The sequence below is a fragment of the Syngnathus scovelli genome, chromosome 12, assembly GCF_024217435.2.
Source record: "Syngnathus scovelli strain Florida chromosome 12, RoL_Ssco_1.2, whole genome shotgun sequence".
Taxonomy (NCBI): domain Eukaryota; kingdom Metazoa; phylum Chordata; class Actinopteri; order Syngnathiformes; family Syngnathidae; genus Syngnathus; species Syngnathus scovelli.
Genome location: NC_090858.1, coordinates 10,721,847 through 10,748,524, shown reverse-complemented (window position 1 = coordinate 10,748,524; position 26,678 = coordinate 10,721,847). Strand labels below are relative to the sequence as shown.

General features: G+C 40.9%; 1 protein-coding gene across 2 annotated transcripts; it reads right to left on the bottom strand.

Moving 5' to 3' along the window:
* Positions 1 to 5,513: 5,513 nt before the first annotated feature.
* Positions 5,514 to 26,485, bottom strand: smoc2 (SPARC related modular calcium binding 2). 2 transcript variants are annotated; one of them, XM_049736344.2, is made up of 13 exons: positions 26,096 to 26,485; positions 20,960 to 21,122; positions 17,927 to 18,033; positions 17,672 to 17,771; positions 17,243 to 17,284; positions 14,176 to 14,256; positions 13,526 to 13,600; positions 11,627 to 11,813; positions 10,823 to 10,905; positions 7,681 to 7,780; positions 6,661 to 6,908; positions 6,441 to 6,478; positions 5,514 to 6,002 (listed from the first exon to the last, which is right to left on the bottom strand). In XM_049736344.2, the coding sequence occupies exons 1-13, from the start codon at positions 26,168 to 26,170 to the stop codon at positions 5,979 to 5,981; spliced, it is 1,323 nt and encodes a 440-aa protein (XP_049592301.1). In that variant the 5' UTR covers positions 26,171 to 26,485; the 3' UTR covers positions 5,514 to 5,978. The 2 variants fall into 2 exon arrangements, with proteins under 2 accessions (XP_049592301.1, XP_049592302.1); XM_049736345.2 differs by having other exon boundaries at positions 14,176 to 14,223; positions 26,096 to 26,484.
* Between the last annotated feature and the right edge of the window lie 193 nt (positions 26,486 to 26,678).

Sequence of the window (26,678 nt, the reverse complement as noted above, 5' to 3'; positions counted from 1 at the left end):
TAAGAACGTGCCTCAAAAGTATGTAACCTCAAGAAAACTGTGCTACACCCAGTTCTTGGACGCTGAGCTTGTTAAGGAGTGTGTTGAATTATGGATGACTCAGCTATTTGTTTGATTCAAACCAATAGCTCAGTTCTATCAGCGTTGTTCAAACAGAGTCATTCTCGCGCGCCAAAGAGTCTCAACAACATTTAATATGCATTTTTTTCTGAAATAAATTGTGCCTTAGCAATCCGCAAATCATTAAACCTTGACAGTGATGATAAGCTGTGGAAGCGATGGGCAGTGATCATTGATTTCAAATCTTTTCATAACCTCAGACTTCTGCATCACATTTATTTTGAACACCGATGGCCACTTGCACATATTATTATTGCAGTCTTGGTTGTAGTTTTTTGTAGAATGTGTTAGAAGGAGAGCCGTGTTTAATATTGCTGAATCCTCACATCTGGAAAACCAACACTTTTCTGGAAAACAATCAAACAAAAAACATATTTGTCGAGCCATTAACATTGCATCATCAAAGGCAGCAAACCATTTTCTTGAAACTGTTCACTATTTTGTAAAAATAACATAACAATTGCTCAAATTTGTAAGAATATTTAAATTATACAGGGCAAATAAAAATACGAGGACATTCCTTAAATCACTCTCAAGTCACACTCAACACATTCATATTGTTTTGAAAACTGTCAAAGCTTGTTTTGTTTTTGTTTGAAAGCACCTCCGCAGATCCCTGATGTTCCATCCACCTGGATTCTCCAGTGACCCTGGCATGTCACCTTCGACCTCTCATAGAGTGACTGAGCAGTGTGTTGTCCGCTGGTGTTAACCTGATGTTTAGATAGACTGCCTGCTTCTCAAAACAGGGAAAACATGACAGGGCAGGTCACCAAAGGGAGATGAAAACAAAGAGTCAGATTTCACAGAGCCTCTATCAATCAAACATCTTACAATCACACTCGCACGACCCACAGGAATCCTAGCGGCTTCAAAGACACACATGGGAGGGATTTTTCCAGCATTCACAAAATGGATTTGGTGTTTAGTGTCCTTTCTTGCTACTTGATACAACTCGAGGAGGTAACCAAGACTTTGGGGTATTAATCGTTATTGAAGTAATGCAGCAATGCAGGGGGCATTGTCTTCCTTTTCTGTAATATCATAAATCAAGCAAGGGCAGGTTCCAGGACATTCCCAGACATAAATCATGGGAAATTGATTTTGTTGAATGTAAAAGTGTCTGTAGACTGACACAGAAAGTAGGTCAGATCAGGGGTCACTAACTTTTTGGAACCTGAGAGTTCTTTCTGGGGTACTGAATAATGCCAAGTACTACCAATTTTTCACCGTTTCCTACCTTGTTAAATATTTGGTAAAAAATATTCAGCTGTAAATTTCTTCAACTGTTGACATGTTCACATATTGGTAATCATTTCTAGAATATTCCTAGGAAATCGCAATGTCCCATCTCTGATAAGATATTACTAGGACAGATCTATGGGCTACTCATGCGGTCCCTGGAGACTACCTGTCTCTTGGGCACCAGGAATTATTAGTATCATTCATCTTTTTAAAATATTTGAAGTTCGTACTTGTCTCTGATTTCATCAGCTTGTTGTGTAGGCTATACTGTAATAATATAAGGCGTTGACAGTCATAATGAAGGAAACTTTGACTATGATGTGGCCTGCAACAAAAATGAGTTTGACACCCCGGGACTAGTTCCTCAGAAAAATTGGAGATTATGACGTTAAGTTGTTTGTTGTGCAGCAAAAGTTCAACAATCCACAGTTCAAGTCTTAAATCAGCTTAGGAAGGTGTGTAAGTACTTTTAAAGCCTGGGCTGAATATTGTGAAATGGATAAAACTCTATAAGCAGTGTTCTGAATACCGCAATGTAATCATCTAACTTTTACATGGGACAACATGTTTGTATATTTGAACACCGATTGTGACAGAATTGGTTGACATGTATACGACTTTTAAGCAAATGTTCAATAGGGTTGTTTCTGGACGCAAAGGCCATTAAAGTTCAATATCACTGTCCTCAGTTGTGTTTTGCGTATTTGGAGGTTTTTCCTACTTTATAGTTATTTTACTTTGCGCAGCGCACCAGTATCACAGGAAAAAGAATGTCTGCATTTAAAAATCTTCTTACGAGCCACCATGGATCCGTTACCTATCCGTGGAGCCTTACCTCAGCTGTGCACCTGTTTCTAGCAGGCATCTGTGGGTGGGCGGGTCTTGGCTGCTAGCGAAACATTCCAGAGAAGAAGTCACCCCATTAATCCCTTGAGTTTAGACCCGACATTCATCTACCCCTCACCCTTCTTCTAGTATCTCCAATCTATCTCCTTGCTTCCCTCTCTCATCATGGCACCTTGTTCGCATCTTTCCTTTTCAGTTCCGGTCAGGCTTAGCTGGAATATTGCTAAATCCAAACTGGACATTGTGAGAAAGAGATTAAAGTATGTGACACCACGTGCACGCCTAACCTCCAGCGCAAAAGGACAGGATACTTTAATCTTCTCAAATATTCAACAATGACAGCAAATATTGTTAAGACTGAAGGCTCATTTTCAAAAAGCTAAAATCCATGAATCCATTTAATGAATGTGGTTTTCAGCATGAAGGCCATTTACACCTCACTCACTCTTAAGTTCATTGCATGTGATTTGAACCGAATCCTGATTTTTCTTCACTTTACTTTTCTTTACATTTTGTTTTAGTTTGTTCCAAAGGTGTCTAAAGGTGGTTCACATCAGAGCTCTTCCACACCAAACTCATCTAACCATGTCTTGTGGACTTTGTTTTGTGCACTGAGACACAATAAGGAGAGCAGTCAGGGATTTGGTATGCTTTTGAACCCATCACATCAATGCCAAAAATATTATTTTCTAGGGCCCCTGTCAGTCATGCGCTTTTAAAATCGACATCACTTTTCTCCCTCTTATGGTGCCCTAGGGTGCAGTCATGATGAAACAAAAATGGGTCTTCCCCAAACTGTTGCCACAAAAATGGAAGCAACATTCCCAAAAGGAGAAGAAAAATATCCCTAACGGCAGTGGTAATATGGTCCGAATTAAATAAACACAATTTTAGGGGTGCAGTAGGTGCACAGCACTTTGTGATCCCCTTCCCCTTCTTGCTTTATGTATTCTTCTAATCGAAAGAAGCCAGCTGTAAGATTCCTGACATCTCAACAGCCCAGAGAAAACTTTACAACCAAACAACTCTAAACCTTATGCCTGTAGTCATTTGACCATCTATGGATTGTTTTGTATTCACGCCAGCTCCCACTAGCACGAGAAAGTGTATGAATATGGTGGCCTTATAGGGTCAATAGCACTCCACACAAAAGTTGACACTTATTTAACACCATAAACATTTTATTGGAAGGAACAGTGCTAACCTGTTCGTTGCCTCTGTTAAAAATAGGCAAATATTGTAACACAAATCATGATGGTCACATTCAATCAAAATCACTCTCCACGCTGCTTTCTGTGATGTAATACAAGGATCCCTCGCTACTTCGCGTTTCGTTTATCGCGGCTTCACTACATCGCAGATTTTTTTTTTCCAAATTAAAAAAAACATTTAAAAGTCAAAATAAAACTTCTAAATTGAGGAAACATGTGTCTAACCTTTAGGACAATGTAGTATTGCTCCAAGTCCATTTTCGCGTGTTAGTACGATCGCAAATTAGCATCTTTCTGCTAACTCGTTAGCCTTCCCAGTACTTCTTGTTGGTGACCGTACTTCGCGGCTTTCACTTATTGCGGGTGGTTTTTGGAACCAATTATCCGCGATAAACGAGAGATTACTGTATTCTCGATTAATTTAACCCAAACACAATTTTGGTGAATTAAAGGCCAGCTATGCATAGAAGAGGATACATGACAAATGAGGACAAACTTCATAGAAAATGGATGACAGTCACTGACACTATTATTATCCACTAGAAAAACATCTTGGTGTGGTGCAATGAAACCGCATATTATTTATTATCTTTCTAACCTGCTTCAGCAAGTGCCAGTGTTCTATGACGCTTACTAGACCCCTGAATCACACCAGGTAGTCAATTTGGAGAGTAGTGAGTCCCAGGCTGTGTTGGACCACACTGTTTACCCACAGACCAGAGCCCCTCCGTGGGCCTGAGGGAATTAACAGTCAGGCCAGAGGCTATTAAAGTTCTGATGGCTTTTGACAGTAATTTCTTCATGAGTCCACAGCTCATGGGGCAGGCCAGTGGTGGGTTCGGGTGCCTGCTCTTGTCCATTAAAGCACATAAACTCTGCCCACAAATCCCACTCAATAGTATCTCTGTGCTCAGGGGGTCTGTTTGTGCTTGTGTGACGGAGAGAGGTGAGAAAAAAATGGGTCAAAGAGGTGGGGAGGGGGAGAGCTTGCCAATTGTGCGAGCCAAAAAGTATGGACAGTTTTCTTCAGGTCAGGCAAGAATCCAAGCCACATAACCATATTTTGACACCCTGCCAACTCGTAAAAGGTGTTTATGTGTATCTCAACCCAAACTGAGAAGAAATCATAAGTGACAAGACTTAAGCTTTGTGGACAAAGTAGAAGTTAACAAGAGGTTTGAGGAAAAGCTGCTGAGAGGTAATCATGAATAAACAATAAAATGGTGCAAGCACCCATAACCCAGTAACAAATGAAATGGGTGTTTGGGAAACGGCAATGTTCTGGGTATTGAGATTAACTACAAACAACATTCAAAAATATAATTGGGTTTGTCTTTTTGTGGCTGGTAAAAGTTCTAAAGAAGGCCATGGGTTATTTATAAGTAATCCCCAATCTCAAACCATTGAGTCAGATTATTTCATAGAAAGGAGACTAATTTGCTAATCATAAATTAGACGCTAAAGACGAATGAACAGGTCAGTCTGAGGTCATCGACTCACCTTCCTGTGTGAAAAGCCACGGTTTAGCACTTAGTAGCCTCACATAATCTGGCTGGAACAATGCACCACAGTGTAATATGTCATGACTGCTCCGAGCTGACTGTTATTCTCTAAGAAAGAGTCCATTCAACAACTTGCATGGAAGTAAATCTTATGAAAATACGCACATTCACACACACACACATGCTGGGTCATGCATCGTATTTTAAAATGACCAATTATTACTTTTCTGTGATTGGTGCATCCATCTAATCCTCAATTTGCATTCAAAACCTGCAGTGAGTACAGGAATGATGACCAGCCATTTGTTCCAGTTCTAAAATGTTGCCTTGGGGGGGAATTGGCAAGCTGTCGAAAAGTAGGATGATACACGACCGTTGCTATGTATGACTAACGCTTGGCTTCTTAAGACTGTCAACAAGGTGTTTTATTGAATAGAACACACATGGCAAGAAAAAAAAAACATAGCAATTATGTAACATACTACATATGTAAATAAGTCCAGAAGTCTAATTGAATTAGATTGACACAGCAACACACAAACATTACTCCATGTAATTAGCAATCAGCCAGACACACACAAAAACAAAATATGTATAAAACACTTCTTTATTTCTAATAAACAAGAATACATGGAAATCTGTAGCATGTTTCTCATGGTTAGTGTTTGAAACAAGCTGCCGTTAATGACACAGGAAAAGACACTTGGTTCCAAATGAATGGGTGTCATCTGCAAGGAAACTATCCAAACATCAGATTTATAGTCATCAACACAAGAAGAAAAAAAATCCACAAAGAAAGGGGAATGATATGAAACATCAAACAAGAAAACTTGTACAACTCAAGACACTCAAAGGACACATACATTGTATGTGTTAATAATTTTTGCTTGTCAGGACACACACAAAAAAGCTAACTACAACATTCACAGATTCAGCAGTCTGTTTAAATACCTTATTTCTACAAAGTGAATTTACATTTTCCTTAAAGTACAAAGTGCAAATACTATGGTTTTTGTTGTTGCCGAATGGTGAGGGCAGAATCTCACTTGCTGCTTTAGCCCTGTTTCTTCGAGGGGTGCTGAGGAAAGCAAACACAAGTCACATTAGTTTGACGCACACATTTTTTTGGAATAAGATATGTTTTTTTTTTCTCATCTGCCAACATATGATTGTTGTCCAATGAAAGGATTATACTGTTAATTTTAAAATGAAATACATACAAAAAACTGATTTTAGGTAAGCGCTTCCACATGATTGCAGTTAGTGAGTTAGTTAAAGAAAATTATTGTTTTTATCTAAAAAAAATAAAACCACATTCCTCACGGAAATAACATTATGGTTCTGAAGGGTAGAACATTCATCCAATCACAAGCATTTTCTTTTTTGCCTGCCCTCAGATGAATTCAAGCAATATGTAAGGACATTAAAAGAAAAAAGTATTGCAGAAGTATGTTTACAAAAATGTCTGGTGTTCATTTAGGATTGGGATTGGGGGCAAAAGCAATAGTTGACTTACAAGTCTACTGGGAGATAAGCCTTCTCCTGTTTTGGCCCCTGTAAAACAAAAAGTGATAGAACGTTTGTAAGGAGGAATTACATGGACTGAATTCACATTACAACTTCCGACAACACAAAATGCTAATTGACCCTTCACTAACCTCTAGTCCCCTTAGTTACTGTTGCTAGGCCTATAAGGCTTATCACAACAATTTGCACGGTGGTATTTCCCAGCTCACCTTCTTCCTTGGTAACCCCCAAACAGCCCATCAGCTCCTGCAGGGACAGCGCCTTGTCGTTGCTGATGTCACAATACTCCACAAACTTCTTGACACACTTCTTGGGTTTGGATTTCTTGCGCAGGAAGCGTTTGAATGGCTTGATCTCCTTCTTTCCAATGTCCCCGCTGGAGTTTTTATCCAGCTGACCAAAATACCAGTGAACCACCCTCTCCTCCAGTGTGTGGTTGGGGTCGGGCTCCACCACCCTAGAAGAGAAAATCATCAAACTGGTATACAGCATCCCTTCTCTGCCAGTCAGTTGTAATGCAGTATTTAATTATGGTGGAGAGGATTTTTATACAAATATTTACAGTCATGAATTTACCACCAAATTAGCATAGGTTAGTGATCAATTCTGGCATGTTCCCATGGACACAAATTCTGGTTACGTCACCTCCATAAGAAATTGAGGACCTTCAGGTAATAACAGTTTTAATTTTACCTTGCAAATAGAATAGTATTATTTATTTGGTAGGTTTGAAAATTAGTTGATTGGTGTCTCGGATCAGGCTGCTTTTCAACTCTTAGACCTTCCACTATTACCGTATTTTCCGGACTATAAGGCGCACCTAAAAACCTAAAGTTTTCTCAAAAGCCGGTGCGCCTTATATATGGACCAAATTCCTAAATTTAAACTGGCCCAAAGCATTGTGTCATGAAATCAATCATAAGTGGCCCGCTGAAGACTATGAATCATGAATAGAAAAGACTATGGATCATTATTTTGTGATTATAAAGTAATTTGTTGCGTCTGAAGTTGAAATGAAATGGAGAATGATTTGATTTGGATTAAAAATCTGACATGATGCATTAATGGTGTGCCTTATAGTCCGGTGCGCCTTATATATGGACAAAGTTTTAAAATGGGCCATTCATTGAAGGTGCGCCTTATAGTCCGGTGCGCCTTATGGTCCGGAAAATACGGTACTTATTTGGCTTGAGCACAAAATTATTTGGTGGTGGATTAAGACATCATACTTTCCGGCGGATGCTGGATCTGTGACAGCATGAACCATATCCGTCGACAGCGCATCAAGAACACTTGTCAGGAACTCTGTTTTCTTTGCACCAGGACAGCCTGGAAAACAAGGTCAATGGATTGAGTGTGCAAGTTTGGAAATTATGCAGTTGATATAGCTCTCTCAACTGATCCCCAACGTCAACAACATTCAAGTGTGGAATGCTGCCATCATTGGTGGCCTAATAAATGTTTGGGGTGGGACGTCACGTAACAGGCAGTGTGGTTTTAGCGTGTAAGAAGACAGCAGAAGGTAAAATAAACCCAAACATCTTTCACAGTTGTCTTTAAGTCCTCCTCATAAAGTGTCAGACCTCCCCTCATCTGGAAGAGGAATAGGATACCTGCCAATCATTTAGGAGGCCCTGAGTGGCTTTGACAGCTGGACACTGAAGATGTTCCTAAGCGTTCTATGTGTCGGTCCACCTCAGACCAAAAAGACGGACAGACTATGATGGAATCATGTCAAAATGCTAACCAACAAGGAAGTCACATACTGGCCTTCTATCAACAATAAAGACAATGCTAACTGGAGAAAAAAAAAAAAAAAACGTGAACAATTAAAATGGGCCTGAGGTGGAAAAACCTTAATGATAGTCATTATCTGCTCGGCCATACAAGAGCTGAAGGCTACAAAGGTCTGACAAATTCTTGGATTTTTCTTCTGCCTCTCTTTTTTTTTTTCTCACAGTCCGACTCTCCTCCGCTTTTCTTTGTTTTGCTACTCGTTTTACGGCTCAGGCCTGCGGGGCCAGATTCTCCCGCATTGGAGATAATAGTATGCTTTGGTCGTCTATAACAGGTGGCAACTCAGCAACACGCCTCCGCTCCACCTCTCCTAAATAGTGTGGATCCTTGGTCCGAAGTTGGATAATACACATGCCCAAACTTTTCCCTGCTCTGCTTTACACACCAAGCATATTTGCATTCAGGCTTTAGAGGAACTTCATGGGCTAAGCCCAGTATAATTTGTGACCCACCTGTTAGCCCTCCAAAATAGTGTTCTTGTAAATGAGTCTAGACACACACAATTGTACACTCAGAAAGTCATTGAAGAAGGTGAGATTTGTGGTTTGAGAGAACTTTATTCTGCATTGCTGCAGAAATAAAATGCAGATCATCATTTTGGCTCTGCCTGTATTGGCAGCAGATGCCTGGCTGCCATTACTTCAGCATCTGACTTTCAAATCAAATCTGTTTTTATGATTGTACCTTAATGCCCGTGTTTGACAGCTCAAGTCAAGAACACATCAAATTATGAGATTTCCTGCATGTGTTCCAATGCCTCCATTTATCAAGCTGCTGCGTGCTGCAAAAGGTTGGCCAATAAGTGCATTTGTGTACCCGTGTGTTGCTTTCAATGAGAAGCAATGTTATTTTATGAAACCACATGGGGCACAGCCCTGTCAGCACTCACATCAGCAGCTCCCAGTGCTTGCCTAAAAAGTATCTTATGATTCCCACTGTGGAGAGAAAGAAAGTCAAATGCACTACTTTCCACTCCAACCACTTTTGAAGCGAGTGGCTCCCTTTTCGCATCTCGCCCCATAAACCTTTCAACACTAGTGCTTTGACAGCAAGTGGACTGATGTGAAGGCGGCATTTGTAATTATGCCTGGTTTATACACTAACTGGGTTTACAGCCCTTGACGCAATAGCTCATAAAGAAAATAAAATGCAGTTTTTTTTTTTTTTTTTTTACACTACCCAGGTGTATTTTCAAATGGGATTTTGGTGCAGGTTGACTGTAGAGCAGCACAAAGTGTGTTTGTTTCATCCGACACAAATATATTATTTTATGTCCTGTTTCTCACAGTTTGGCTCATTGGGCAAACATCAACAAAGATGAGTAATAATTGCTGACATAGGCTGTGTTCATCTATGACAGCCCCGTAACACTTTGTGGTATTACAAGTCATGTGTGAGCAGAGCCAGAGTTGCTCTGCTGCTAAAATGCAGCACCTGTGACCAATGTGCCTGTCTGGAACACGGCTGCAAAAACACTTGGACTGGAGAAGAACAGTACAACCTCTGTGCATTTGCTTCTGGATTATTAACATGTTTACCAAACTATCAAAAAAAAATAGAAACCTCCCCTAAACTATAATTTGCTTGTGCGCACCTGAAATCTATACGTGCTGTACTTTGTTTATAATTTGTTATATGGTGTCTTGGAGGATACAATTAAATGTAACAAAATGCATTCCAATTTATGGGAAGGGTAGTGGAAACTGGCCAAACATGACAAATAACAATTGCAAGTGGTTAAGTGATAAAGTTATGCACACGTCCATCAGTGAGAATGGAACTAAATCCCAGCAGCACACACCTACTACGTTTTAAACGCTCTCTCTTTAGTTAAACTCTTTAGGTGAGTTTCATTCATTCATTCATTCATTCATTCATTCATTCATTCATTCATTCATTCATTCATTCATTCATTCATTTATGTATGTATGTAGTATGTATGTATTATTTATTTATTTATTTATTTATTTATTTATCCATTTATGTACTGTCTGTTTGCTTATTTATTTACATATTTACTTATCAACTATTGTATTTAAATAAAGCTAAAAGAGAGGAGGACCATTCAAGTCTACGGGTAAGGTTCATTGTAATGGGTTTTCTATTTTGCACAGTTTTTATATTCAGACTGCAAGTAAGCCACCCTGATAACTGATAAACTCTGTACACACCTTTAATTAGGTTATCTATGCTGTTGTCAAGCGGTATATCACTGCCTATTCCTTCCATTTCATGATCTATTACCTCCAACTCTGTCCCCTGCTGCTTCTCCTCATCTCCTATCTATCCTCATCCTGCTATCCTCCATCTCCACATGTCAGTGTGGATGAATCCCCACCAATCTGTCTCTGTCTCCTGGATAGCTGACCATGGAAGGGCAGTATCTGGCAATGCTCAAGCCTTTATCAAGACCTTCCTAATGATATCAGTAAACACACACACACATGGACACACACTTCCATTGTTATCACAACCTTGGAAGGGTGGCAGCAGTTGGAGGCCAATGACTGAAGAACTTCCCCTCTGAGCAAAGAAGAATAACAGAAACTGAGTCCAACTACCCGTGAGACGTACCTTGTAAATGTCTGCTTCTGTAATGGTCCTTTGGTTTTGTTGGATGGGCCCTCGCATTGCCATCACACTTTGGCTGCTCATACCTTGGGAAATACAGGAAGAAGTTAATCACGTGTCATGTCACTCAGTGTGAACTGGACCGCAAAGACAGTTTTCAACAGAGACATTTTCTATAAATCTATGAGATTAAAATACTTGTGGAAAAGCGGAGGCCTTGACACACATCCAAAATGGGGGAAATGATTTGGAGTCTGGTACGAGGACAGCAAGGGTGACAAGGAGAAATTTAGAGTGAGAAAGGCAGAAAGGGAGCGTGGGACACAAGGAAGTGTTCGGAGAGCCAGAGCCCCACTCAGGGTGCTCTGCGAGTTGGCCATAAGCCGGCCTGGGACAAGTCAAGAGAAGTGTCACAATCCATACTTTGGTGTGTGCTAATGTGCTCGCTGGCTCTTTGCCTGGATCCTTGTTAATCTGATAGCAAGCCATGGGTACTGGTACCAAATGCACATTGCCAGTCTGAATGATCTCTGTCTCAGAGATGTTACATCAACCCAGCTCAAGACAGGTTTGTTTTGTTTTCATCACTGTTGGTTTGGGTCTAAATAAGTTTGCAGGATGATGCAAACTACACAATCACAATACTTTGCGGAGGGATGTAGAAAGAACTTTTACTATTCTTAAGTCACTACGCCACCTCAGGGTCAAAATGATACAGTCCTAGTGATGAGTGGAAATTGCCTATTTACGTATGTCTTCAAAGTTCTAGCAAAAGAATTGTAGCAAGATGCCCAAGGCAAGTCCTACCTAGTGGAGGTACCAGGTATGGGCCGACCAGTGTCCACCAGAACACACCAGCAGTAACCAGTCGACGGATGGCACTGGACTGGCTTGTACAATCCGCCTTGGCCACAATCGGGAACAAACACAGCATCGTTCTTGTGTTGCTTTGCTTCTTCTTGAGCAGACTGTTGTTCCTGGTCACACGATGAGGCTGGAGAGAGCGACATCACAGAGGCATTATTGTCACACAAACACTTTTTCGTGTAATTGCAGGTTCACTTGGACGCTAAAGCATGAATTTAGTCTTACGCCTAGCCACATCTGGTTGACATAATTTTAAACATAATGTAGGAAAGTCAAACATAGAGTAGATAGCTTTCTCACTGCTACTATTGGCGGGGAGAGTCTGTGGAAGTTGAGGCGACGACTCCTCAGAGACAGAGTGCGCAGACTTCTATATCAGCCCCCTGTGGCACTGTTTACGGACATTAATGGGCTAATGACACACAAGCACGGCACCCCATGCCACAAGTTAAGTAAATATTTAAAAAGTCAGCCATCCTCCATGGATGTATATGACAGAGAGGGAAACAGACAAGACAAATACTAAAACCTTGGTCCGTTGGGCCTTCGTCTTCACACACCCACACATATTGACACCCTACTGCAGTGTTCCGTAGGAATCTTTATCTACATCAGGGGTGTCAAACTATTTTTTTTGGCGGGCCGCATTGTAGTGATAGCTTCTTTCGGAGGGCCATTATGACTGTCAACCTAAATAAATCTGAGCACCTCATATTATATACAGTAAAAGCCACAAAACAAACTGACAAATAACTCGTTTTCAAATCAGACGAGTAAAAACTGGTCAAATATTTAAAAAAAAAAAGACATTATTAAAAGTGAAGACAATTTGCAATTCTAGTAATGACACATGAATTTGATGCACTATTTGTCTTTGCGGGCCACATAAAATGATGTGGCGGGCCGTAGCTGGCCCCCGGGCCATATGTTTGACACATGTGATTTACATGAACACAATTCCAAGAGAAAATGGAGTGCCTCACTGTGTTTTATTCTCTCCTACAGAAAAGTCTGATGGGCTTCTTGCAAAGCCCCAGCAGGATCTAATCTGTTGTGGAGATATCCAAGAGATGTGTAGCATTAAACTCAGGGATGCAAGCTGATCGCCTCTGGCTAAGAAAGCTTTATTTTTTATTTTTGTTGCTAATTCTTTCAAGGATCGGAAACAACCGCAGGATTATGGATATCCCTTTTCTTTGTTTATTTTAAGAAATCTTTGAGCACACAAAAGCGACTGAATGAAACGCCTCTCTGCTTTTCTTAACGGACTCTCTTCGCTCCACTACCTCCATATGGGCTCTCTTGGTTGGGCTGTTTTTTCTTCATTCCCCACTCAATACCCCAAAGAGTACATGTTAATCAAAACCATCATTCCAGCATTTTCCATGCTTTTTTTTTTTTATTAGTTTTAAATTATGATAATGGAAGTCATGCACAAATGTACTCATGCACGCTGGCTTTTCAGCCTAGATGAATGTTTTATGCAGGAAGAAACACAAATCCCCAAAGAGACCAAAGGGTAACTGATCTGTGTGTTGAGATCAACGTGCAACGTGAGTCAAAGAAAAGCACGGATCAAGCCAAAAGAATAGAAGATCCTGTGTTTGTGCCATGTGCTGATAATTACGAATAGCTTGCAACAAAAAGAACCACAGTGAAGCGTGGTGTACTCCCAACACCAAGATGTACTGGCTTCACCAACCCCCCACCCCCTCATCTGTACTGAAGAGCAGCCACAAACTATGATTGCTCTCTAAAGTCTGCAGGAAAACACAAAGTCTGCTTTCAGTTGAGGTCTGCAAACACCCAATCATTATGAAAAAAAAGGTTCAAACTCACATGGTGCTCTTGTTCTATTGTTCTGCCGGCTGCGGACCTGCTCCGTCCACAGAGTGGGGTACTGGGAAATGATGTCTGAAAGAAATCACCATGACAGCTTTATTAGCATCAATTGAAAACGCAGTCGTATATCATCTGAGCCAAATGTAGGCCTTCCAAAACTCACAGACTGTAAAAATCACATCAAGGTTGTCAGATATCAAATACCCAAAAAGTCAACTGCATTTGACAGATATGGCTGGGAAATGGGAAAATCTGAGGTAGGTAAACTATTGACTGCTGCCTGAGAGTGTCATTAAGCTATTAGATGATTACATCATTCAAAAGTGATACTTTCTTTTGACTATGAAAAAAAAAATCAAATATAATGTTGGGACTGCAGAGATTAAAGCACAGTAGTTCCTCTGCTACTGTTTTATTTTTTTTTTATTGCTGGATTTGGAATTTCCCATTTTCAGCAATACAAATAATTCCATTTACTGTCATAATGTTGATGACATTTGCATAAGCATTTGCTATATAATGATACTAAGTATCAATGTATTGAGCCAAACACTAGTTGTTGTACATCTATAGTCATGAATAATATTAAAGGCATGTAGTGACTACCAATCACATAATGATGGACCAATGGATGGATAGAGACTTACCTTCTTCATCTGCAGGGGGTTGTGGATCCACCACTAAGCCAGTTTCATCTGCATTCAGAATGGAGAATATTTGCAAAGAGACTACAATTACAAGCGTAAACTAGATCAAAATGATACATAACTTGATGAGATTTGCACGTTGCCCGGTCAAGAAAGTTGGAGGCAGAAATAGAGGTGAAAGAGAAAAAGTTAGGGAGGAAAAGAAGATAGTGGTCATATCGTCCCATGGGGAATCGTTGTTCTGAGGTACACACCAACTGTGATGAAGTAACATCACGTGTCCAGTTGTCCTTCCTGTGCTTCTTATTCCAAGCATAAATAAAGGACACAAATGTTAAAGAATGCAATGGCCAGGTCCGAGACGAAACAAAGAACTGTGAGAGAATTCAGCTCAGTATTTGTTTGGTGTGTTTGTTTGATTTGTGGTAAGAAGAGGACGGGGACAGAGGTTTGGAGTCTCTCGGGGTGAAGCCAAGGCCGTAGGTGTGGTTAACCTCACTGCGGGTCACTTCTTCTCCAAAAGTAAAGCAGGAGTGAGGACAAATCAAAACGAGTATTAAAGGTCAATTGCTAGCACTTCCATTGAATGTAATTTTGAACACCAGCCACCCATCTTCTTGATTGGAGGATAAAACTACATTGTGAGCTGCAGCTTGTAGTCAGGGGCTGAAATAAAAATTGTTATTTATGATTTGGATTTATAACAAACCACTAATGACCTATTTTTATTTTGCGGCGTTTGACATGACTGCAACACCTCTTATTGCATCTGCCAGGAAACCCCTGAGCAATTTGTGGTCTTACAGCATTAGATTTATTGCTGTTTGCCAGTCATAAGCCGCACATATTTCCAGCATGTGAATGAGTTTGTCAAATTAAGCACCAGAGAAGAGTTTATGGTGAAGCATTTTGTGTCTTAATGATGCTTCGATGCCTTGACAATTAAAGTGCTTCATGGAATATTTCGGTACCGATGGACTTCTGCGGGATGAAACTATTACTGCCATTACTGCTATTTCCAATGGACACACACCAAATGTAGTTTACTCAGATTTTTTGACACTCACTCCCCACCCCACTTTTCTCCCAGCATCACTTGCTTTCTCAAATATTGCATTCACACTTGATATAAATTTAATTACTGGAGCAAGCTTAGATGAACACAGTACCCAAGAGACAATCGCAACAGAGACTTGTTCAATCAAGCGTGCAAACACAAACGTGCACTGACACAAACAATAAAATTGTGAATCAATTGCAAACCCTCAAATTACACTTTTTTTTTTTATCATTCAGATCATCTGTCAGACAGATGAACTTTTGAAAGTGATGAGAAAAATGTTTTGAAAGAGAACTGGAAGGGAGACTTGTGGTTGCTGGAGAGTGCTTGATGTTGAAAATTTAATTATGGTGAAGAATAAAGTGTTAACATTTTTTTTGTATGTGAATCATTCAATGAGGCAGAGTGGTACAAAGTATTTATAAATCATCAATTAGGGCTGTTGAGATGATCAACATCATGTTTGAACATAGTCATAAAAAAATCATCATTAACCTTATCTCAAAACATCTCTGCTTAAACGTTTCTCTCAGTTAACAGACTTATTTCATAACAGCCTTCAGGCCCCCTCAGCTTGATAAAGTAGCAGCAAGCCTTTACAGGCCTTCCAACCTGCACGCCACAGATACAGGTGAACAGACACATGCACAAACATGTTTTGAAGGCTGCACACATGCACATTGAGCACATAGACAGTGTACAGTCAAATGTATTCTATTTAGTGCACAAATTACACATGTGCTGCAATCACCACTGTGCATGTCTCAGCCTGATGGTGGCAGTAGCGTAACACAGAATTTAGTGACGATGTTAAGAAGAAGTCAGCAAACCAAACAAGCTACTACAACAAAACCCATTTCGAACTCATCCTATATTTCCCATTAAAGTAAAATGTACCTGAGATGGCCTGAAAGATTCTCTGTAACTTCCACTAACATCCCAGGCTAAACTTAGCTCCTCCCCCTCACAAAATGATCTTACTCTCTCAGTTGACCTACCGCATTTTCCGCACTATAAGGCGCACCGGATTATAAGGCGCACCTTCAATGAATGGCCCATTTTAAAACTTTGTCCATATATAAGGCGCACCGGATTATAAGTCGCACCTTCAATGAATGGCCCAGTTTAAAACTTTGTCCATATATAAGATATATACATTTGGCCCACGGGTCGGATTTTGGACACGCCTGCTGTAGTGGCTCAATATTGGGCCATATATAACGCACACCTGATTATAAGGCGCACTGTCGGCTTTTGAGAAAATTTTTTTTAGGTGCGCCTTATAGTGCGGAAAGTACGGTATATAATTTTTTTACACCAATAATACTTTGCTACCAGCCAGGGGCTTTTCACCATCTTGTGTTACCTAGAGTATTAGAGAAAGGTGAGATTTTCAGCAAACAGCAGAAGGTCATATAAAGAAAACATTTCTATAATTTTACCCCTCCAACACATTTTGGAAATTATAAACATTATAAACAGCCCTGAACACACATTTCTTTACAAACAATCTGAAGAAAATTATTCTCACACATGTCTATTGCCCTGTTGGTGTGTCATGTCGTGTGACTGTTTGCATGAGCTGAGGTCCGGGGGAGGCTGAGTGTGTTTATATGTTTTACACATCTCCCGCTGTTAAATAGCTGAAAAGTGCAATGATGGCTGTGGCTTTCTGTTCCCACATGTGAGGGCATTACAGGAAGTACTGAAAAATTCCTCAAAGGGCGATCACTTAAACGCATTGTAGTAGACGAACACACTTGTTGAATTTGTGAAAAGCGAACTGCCACTAAGTGTATGCTTCTGAGTATTGATGGGTGTTGTTTTATGTGTTACTTTATACTAAAGTTGCAGTTGTGATGATGATGTTTAAAATGATCGATAATATGTTGGCCTGTCTATGGCATTTCCCATTGTATACTAGCTTTAAGATAGCAGACCTATGTCAGACAATTGGAAATAGCAGTCAAGTGAAAACACAGCGAGTGACAAAAATTGACTTCTCACCTTTTCCAGGCTCTCTTGTGGTCGCTCGCTCTTGTTTTGACCCTAAAAAGCAGAATTCACATTTAATCAAATACCTCAAAACACTCTTCATAATGTCATCAATTATGACTTATACACTAGATCCACTTTTGATTCGATTGGAATAATTTGTGATGGAAGGAGACGTCTACTAGCACTGAACCACAGTAAATGATCAATAATGAAATAACAGTAGTGTCTTGTAATTGGATGTAAATGAAGAGAAGAAAGTTGCCTAAAGATTCACAAAAAAAAAACAAAAGAATAAACAAGTAGAGGAGGTGGTGGTTGAAATTAATAAGTATTTAAAAGATGCAGCGACTCCTTTACAGTATTTGACCCAGAATTGGCTGGCCATCTCTTTTTTTTTTTGGGGGGGGGGGGGGGGGGGGGTCAGGGGGGTTTGCCCACCTTGGCATCGAGGCTTTTTATTGGCTACAGCTGATCCACTGATCGGTCGGCCATTGGGAGTGACGCACCAACAGTATCCGGTGTAGCTGTGACATTGAACCTGTGAAGCAAGTTTTAGCAGTGGTATTGGAGTGATACTATATACTACATATAGTATATACACAATTCTACTGGATTTAATAAAAATGCTGAAAATGAATAAAAGCTGCATAGCATCCATCCTTCACAGCCCAAAATTAACATTTATTTAGTTACCTCACTGTATGTGCCATCGGGGTTGCATACTGGCACAAAGACCTGAGGAAAAAGCTTCTTGGCCTGCTGCTCAGTGTACTTCTTCTCTGCTACGCATCTGGACGTATCTGAGGAAAACCGCAAATCACCACAATCACGACACATCACAGAGAGCCATGATACGAGCCACAGCTCGATTACTTTCTTATGCCGCGCAGCTGCAGGCCCTGAATTGCATGCATGATGATGAAACAAAAGAACGAAATGTAAGGGTTTGGAAGAAGGGGAACTAATAATTCAAGTCATTTCGGAAGCAGCGTATCAGATGCTTGTGTGGCTGGGAATAGAACCAACACTCCTTTTAGTCTTATTAGCAGAACGCCAGGCTGGTCTGCGTGGTGCCTGATGGTAAAGCCATTACGGAAGGAGACGACTTGTGCTGCTTCTGCAGAGCATTCCAGTCAATGAAAAAAAGGGCTGACGATGCACAAGGCAAAGCTAAACCTTCCTCAGTCTGCCTCTCACCATCATCATTGTACCCAAACCAAGGACTGTAAATACCAGTAGAAATGTACATCTGTGAGCATTCACTGGTGTCTTTCACCCCAACAATATCAATATCAATATTGAAGAAACAATGATCTTATAATGATGTAGTTTTGGTTAAATGAGCTGGTTAACTTAAAAGTTAATGTCTTGCAATGTGATGACTATACAAAGAAATTTCATTCAAAGAAATGAATGTCAAATTTCAATTCCTGCCCTATAAGGGAGTTAAAGCACAAAATCTGAATAATTTATGATGCTACCTGCGATCGGCTAGTGACTAGTCCAGTTTGTGCTCAGTCAACAAGGATAGGCTCAGCTGACCCGCGACCATAATAAGAATAAGCACTAGAGAATATGGATGGATCATGCCTCCTGCATATTCAATACAAACCTTTTCCTTTATACCCAACATATCTTAGCAAACACATAGCTCAGAAAGCTAACCATGGCTTGTATATATCATTTGCAATAGGGTTGTGAGTGAGTGGGAGTTTATATCAGGTGACAAAGTGCGAGAGGTAGGCTAACCTGGACGGTTAGTCGTTCTCGCTCACATTCACATCTCATGATCGGGGTGTCAAACTCATTTGCGTCGAGGGGCCGCATCGTAGTCATAGTTTCCTTCGGAGGGCCGTTATGAGTCTCAACGCCTTATATTATATACAGTATACACTACACAAACTACACGAACTGATAAATAACTAGTTGCATTTTTTTAAATCAGAGAATAGTAAAAACTGTTAAAATATTTTCAAAAGATGAATGGTAAAAAAAAGGCCTGCAATACCTCTATTTTTAAAAGTAAAGACAATTTGTAATTTTAATATTGACACATGAAGTCGAAGCACAATTTGTCTTCACGGGCCACATAAAATGATGTGGTGGGCCATATCTGGCCCAAGGGCCTTGAGTTTGACACCGATGCTTATGACGGACAAACTCCACACAGCAAAGCCAGAAAGCGATGAGGCAGATATGCTACCCACTCAACCACCGTGCAGCCGTTTTCCAATAAACATCTGAGAATGATTGGTTGACACAGGTACAAAATGAAAGGTTTCAAATAATGAATTTAGAACAGCTATGAATTCAACTCATCTTGATGGCCAATTACACCATCTGTTTAAACTTTCAGCTACGCCTCAATGGTAACTTGCAGTGACACACAGTGCCCGTCTGTCTGGCAGGTTCATAGCTCATCAAAACAATGACTCACGCAACGCTTGAAAAATGGACCCATTTGGTCACACGACTGCAAGTTATTGAAATGAAATATGGATCATCCAATTGACGCACAAAGTAGAGTGTGCTAGTTTATCTTTCGTGTCTGCATGTGTGTCACTGCCACTGTTGAGGAAGGGCAAGGTGATGTGGGGGAAAACGGGGAATTAAGGACCTCTCTAAAGTTAGATTTACTGGAAAATCCCAAAACCATCCTCTTTCTCCGAGGGGGCTTTAACCTAAAAGGGCTGAATGGAAAAAATGACAGGACACTTGATTCATTCCAGCTCAGTTATAGAAAACAAATGTAAAAGCGTTTTCACCATCTTTGTGCTTTTAGAGCAGATGAGCCCTCTGTCTCATTTGGACTTTGATTATGAATGCAGCTCCTGCTCCTTTCACCCCTGACATCCAGCAGCAGAGGGGGGTCCAAACTCTTATAGACCCCATGTTTTTGACACATACAATACGACTTTCATGGACTTTCGGCCCTTTCAGCTTCTTAGCTGGAATCCTCTATTCTGTTTGCCGGCGCGGCCGTCTACATCCAGATGTCTGCTAAGAGATGTTGCCATAGAGACCCAGCAAGGGCATACAATTGTGCAAAATGCTTCTCTATCAAACAAGACCTTTCTTTATCTCAACAAACACTTTCACTCAAAGTCTCTCATGGTAAATGCGTTAGAAGTAAAATGCAATTAACTGTCAGGATAGTAAGGGCGACATCGTGGAGCTCCGATTCCATCCTAGCAACAATGAAGGTTTGTGTGATGCTTCCCGAGCCCACTCGTTCTCGGACTCCTTTTGTTCAGGCTCACCAGTTCTATTCATTACATCCTCAACAGTAAGACTCATACGCTTTAGAAGCTAAAAATATAAATACAGACACACGTCTTAAACTGTATTCCGCCTCCAACAAGGCTCTCACGTCTCTTCCTATTAAATTCAGGTCCAGCCTATACAGTGATGAACTGAATGATTTTAAAATGAGTGTCTGACATATCTGATATTGTTAACGTGAAATGCTTAACCCACACATGTAGGTACTCTACGTTAAATCACACAGCCAAATAATCATGTCAACATTTCTGCACTGCCAACGTGGGCGTCTGAAAGCAGGCCGTAAAGCCTCCCACACACTCTCAGCATGTCAGCCCCACTTGTCCTCCCAGCACTCAAAAAATCAATTATGCTGAAATGAATTTAACCCAGAAGTTTCTCCTGTGACCCCCTCCGCGCATTTGAGATCATCAGGCGGCGATGAAGCGTGACTCATGACCTGACCTTTGCATGGCCCTCGGATGACCTCCAGTTGGGGGTCGCGGCACTTGGCTCGAAGGAACTCGCAGCGAGATGTGAAGGTCCTGCCGTCTGAGGCGCACAAGGGTTTGCGAGGAGCTCTGCTACATTCCATGTTACACTCCTTATCCTGATCCACTCGCAGGAACTGTCGCAAGGAGAGAAAAAATACGAGACAGCATGAGGAAACAGTTGCAAGAGTTCTTATTTCTGGGAATCAGCAAACTTTACATCTAATCTTTTCCAAACTGTGAAATAAAACTTTGAAAGGATTTTAGATGTGGGCGCTTTTACAAACCGTTTAAAGTTGGATTTGTGGTTAACTTGATATATTTGGGAAATCATTACATAATTCATCTGAGCTGTCAGACAGGGGGGTTAGCTGACAGTGTATGCACCGCATTTTGCCATTCCTTTGCAAAAAAACTAATGGCTTTAATTTAAAACGAGTTGTGTTTGCTTATTTCTCCAAGCCAGGAAATATTTTATATTTATCTAAAATGGATATAAATATTCAAACCATGAAAAAGCAAGAGGAAAACACTTTGTATTTTACGTCAACGTTTGTGACATGGCGGCGTGGCGGCCAAGTGGTTAGCACGTCTCAGAGGTCGTGGGTTCAAAACCGGGCTACTGCCTTAGCATCTTCTCCCTATGGCTGCGTTTGTGTGCTGCGGGTACTCCAGTTTTCTTCCAAGTTCCAAAAACATGCATAGTAATTTAGTAGGATTGTCATCTACTGTATCTTTCTGAATTTCTGGGGGGTCACTCCCACTTTCGGATATCGAAAATACTTTTTTGATCCATAGTAAAAAGACACAAATCATCTGCTGCAATGTCAACTCTTGGAGAAAATGTAATTCCATGTCTTTGCCAACACCTGCACCTGGAGTCGCTCCCGTGGATGAGAAACATAACAACGCAGACTCTTGGCTGAACGCATCGGATCACCTGTGTCAATGCCACCATTGTATCAACCACCATGGTATGAAATCCCCTGGCCAAGCCACACAATAGGGCGGCGGTGGCGAAGGGGGTGGCAACCAACTGTGACTGCTACAATGACTGAAAAGACAGTAGATGATGGAGTGCTTCAGTCAAATACATGTCAGAGTCTTTGTGTTGCTACAGTGCGGGAGTTGGGTTTTCATAAAGTTTATGTGATTCATCTTCTCCAATGACGTGAGTTAAGGCAGGGATAAATAGCATGCAGGTGCTAGTTTCAGGCATAATACTAGCTAGATGTCTGCTTATATAAAGAAAATATTTGAGTACTATTTGATTAGTGTTTGAAATGAAAGCTGTGCGACTTGTCATTGCACAAAAAGAGGCTTTCTCATGCCTTGGATTTGTTGTGAATTTACAAAAGAGAAGGCATGGCACGCCACGGAGCTAGAGCAAATGTCACGCACACCCTGAAGAAGTGGGATGAGCAGCAATAAAACAAATTTGTTGCGTCTGACGTCTTATAAATCAAGCGAGGGATGGTGTTTGGTGGCAGCCTCCTATGTTCAGACGAGCAAGGCTGCAGGGCTGCGCTGCACCTGGAAGGGGGTTGGCAGAAAGGGAGGGGGGCAATGTCGCCTCGGGCTGGGGGTGTGGGGGATGCAGATGGGGGATGAGCCCAGCCTGTCAGCCTGGCTCATAAATCCTCCCAGAGCCAAGAGGCCCGTAGACACACATCGGAAGTAGAGTTGTTCTTGAAGTGATTTAATTATTTTTTTCTTTTTTTGGAGCCCTTCAAAAATATGATGTTTTTTCAAAGCAGCAAATTATCAAGAGGAGGAGACGATATGAGTGCTAATGAAAAAGAGCTGGGGAGCCATTTGCCTTATGAGAACTTACGCCTCAGCACTCATCTGTCATCACGCAACCAATACGAAGAGAACTAGCTTGACTTCCTTGTTAGCAATAACTTAAAAAAAGTCACCACTCTATTTCAACGGCTGAATAGAACCAACTGTGTTTTCTAATGTAAAACATATGCCTTAGTTTATTAAATATTTACACACATTTCTAATGAATTCAAATACGAGAGCTGTATCAATGACTTTGTCCTTAGCATCATCTGGATCGTTGATGTTTTATCTACACGAGTAAATAAGGAAACCAAAATAATAAATCACTTCTCACTTCCCACATTACTGAACCTACAGCAACAGCAACAACAACAATAACAACAATAAGCACATTGTTCAATGACTGTGACAATAACTATGGCAGTATACTCATCTTGAAGAAGTATTTAACCCTTGCTGTCCTTAAATATGAAAAGTAATTATGTGATAATGAAGTGAGAATCGCAATATTGCTCGCTATAGTTTAACAGAATTTCACCTTCAATACACCAATTTTTCAACTGATGCATACCTTTTTTGTGTGTGTGTGTTTAAACAGGTGATCAAACATTGCACTGCTCCACTCTCCTGACACTCACAAATACTAACAATTATTATCTGTTTGGTAGTCCACATTCATCTTGACCAACAGATAAGCCAGACAGGTTAAAAAAGAAAACCCTTCCACTCAGTCACCCCCCTCCCCCGCCCCCACCCCAAACAGAATGTTAGTTTCCAGCCCTGCAATGATGGTGGGCTACAAGCCTTTCCACAACTCCCGCTGGACACCCCATTGCCTGTACAACACCACTATTGTCATTATCTCCCCATGCCAGCCAACAGCCTGACAACCCAAACAGATTCATTCATCAAAACAGGATCCTCCTCAAGGGCCACGGAGTAGCACCCAGCAAAGCGCCAAGTGTCTGTGAGTTTATGATGAAGCTCCAAGAAAACAGCAATAAGAACCAAATGAGGCATGAAATCATTCACCCACCCAGAATGACCATCACTGTTTAAAACACTGAGATAAATATGCTCCAGAGACATTTTCCTCCAGTATAAGCTTTTCATCAAGTGGCTTTTGGATGCAAATGTTTGTGCATTTGGCCAGCGATGACGGATGGGTGAGGCAGAGCTATGCGGTTGGCTGGTTACTCATTCCATCACCTCATGCATCAATATGAGAGAGTGAAAGATCTTCTTGAAGTTAGGCAGCACAGCTTCTCATGATTCACAAGCAAATCATTAATGACATTACTTTCGTTAATTGGGATTCAACAAAGTGTGTCTAACCAATTTAGGATATTGCACAAATGATTTTCTTGTCCACATTCGTATTGATTCTTAGGTTTCGCACCAACTTGCTAGCCTCACATTTATTTTCATGATCCGTCTTACAAGTTGCCTTTTGTATTCGCTACAATAGTACCAACAGATGGTAGAATATCAAGCGAGTCAAGAAAGAGCGAGACAGGTGGAGTGTTCAAGACCAACCGGCATAAAAATCAAATCCAATTATCTCCCCCGAGGCTCCGCAGCATTGTGGTCTTGAATGGCGTACGGAGGAGGCGAGACTCCAGCAGTGAGCACATTGTAGGCCCAGAAGGGCCTTTTGGGCTCAGGGGCCCCTACTTCCAACGCCCTGCGAGGCCCCTCACACCACCGCCTCACAAGGTCAATGGGGTCCCCAGCTGAGTTTCGAGGTAAACGTGTTAAATGGCCTTGGCGGGAGTTTCCTGCGTAATCGGTTGGATGCTACGGGCATCATTAGTTTCAAGCCTAGTGGAAAGGGATGAAAGTGACAGCCTTTAACCAAGCTACTAACTCAATCAAAGGAAAAGGCTTTTAATTGCTGTGAAAGATTCTCAAAAGAAAGAGAGATGGTGAAGGAAGGCCTCTGTTCGTCACATGATTGTAAAAAAAAAGTCTCTTGGAGCAGGCCCACAATTTAATGAAATCATGGGGACCAATGGAGCCTATATGTTTGAGAACCATTTAGTTTGAAACGAGAAGAGCAGTGTTAATGTGTCCACATCCCCTCACACACCATTTCATGCCATCAACCATGGAAAATATTGTTGTCGTGAAAACCCCAGTCAAATATCCCATTGGTCTACCCTCTTGTTTGACCTCAAATATGCTGAGGGTAGCACATTGGAAACCAACCAGCCTCTCGTGTGTCATTCAAACAATCCACCATTAATTACTTGCAAAGAACAAATCCAAATGGCCATGTGCTGTTCTAATAAAAAGCAAGTGAAAACCCACAATGGGGAAGTTTGACGCAGAGCTGTCATAAAATATGTTTTAATCACATAGCAGAGCCTGGTACTCATGATAAACGATCCAACATGAACAAAATAAATAAAATTAGGAAGCGCATCTGCTCATGCAACACTTCCTCCCACATTCCACAGCTCCACTGTGTCATTGGACGAGAGGATCTCCGACTTTTCACCTACAGGTTAACAACTTGTGGTCATTTGTTTCCAACTGGCTATTAAGGCATTTTGGTGCGGAAAATAAATAATGATGCCTGGGGAGGCAACTGTTGCATCAACCTGTAAATCAGGAACGCCCCTGACTGAGCACATTCCACTCTGCTCCTGTATGTGCACTTGATAATAACCAGGATTTTTATTTCACTCTAATTGCACATAATAGAAATATAATACAACAGTAAAACAGTTTCAGGAAAAACGACCAGTGGTTTTGCTGCCCTGCTGCACATGGCTTCAAACTTTTCCAAAACGACATGAACGTCAAATTGATAAAAAAAAAGAAAATACAAGGCAAATGAGGAAATTAATTGGAATTGGTCAAGACAGATTCACAGATTAAACAGATTAATCGATTAAATAATATCGTTTTTCTTAAAACAACACACACGCATATAAAGTTTTGGAAAACAGCTCTCTAAATGGAGCAAAGGTGGTTATTGAAAATGAAAACACCATTTAGATGGTGCGTGGCAGGCAGAAAAATCTACATAGTCCAAGCAATTAAAGAGGCTGCCCGTTCTGAGATTTTACAATTTCTCCACCTCTTTATGCCATTAAAACGTATGTTGGGTTCATAAGGATTAGAGCATTAGTTCTTATGTCTATAAAACATAGAACAAATGGGTTTAATCCTGTGTTTCAGATTCCTTCAACAACCCCAAAAAGCATCAAAATTGCCTTTGGGTTAAACAGTTATTTGATATGTGCATCAATTCTGCATTAGTCGGACAAGTAAATGCATCATATGAGGTGGATTTCAAACAGGCAGTTGTTCCTACCGTGAGAGCGGAGAACTTTTGAGCGTGTGCTGCGCTCAGCAGACAGAGGAAGACCAGCAGAGGACAGACGCGCATCCTGGCGCAATGTGGCAACGCCGTTCAAATTACGCTCAGTCAAAAACACACCTGTGCAATACCAAATGAAAAAATAAAATGAAACAAAAATGAAAAAGAAACCAGCCGCTGGTTTATTATACTTGTCACCAAAGCTTCTTAATTTTCTCTGCGCCACCGTTTGTGCAAGCAACTCTCCTATAATTTCACTCGGTGTGAGACAGGTCCGTGTCCCTGACCGGTTTTTCTCCCTCAGCGTGTCTTCCACTTCTCCTTCCTCTCCTATCCGATTTTCTTTCCTCCGTGCACCCCCTCCTTCTACACGCAGCACCTCCAGTTGGGAAGGGGAACGTGGGAGGGTGGGAGAGATCAACTCTGGAGTATAGACGTCATAATTTTGCACTTCTCGTCTTGCCATTACCCTTCAAAATTAATTCAAATCAAATAAATATTTGTCATTATGAAGCATATTGGAGGATATATTTCGTGATGGAGCTTACTGACATAAGAACCTAGTGAAAACATAACT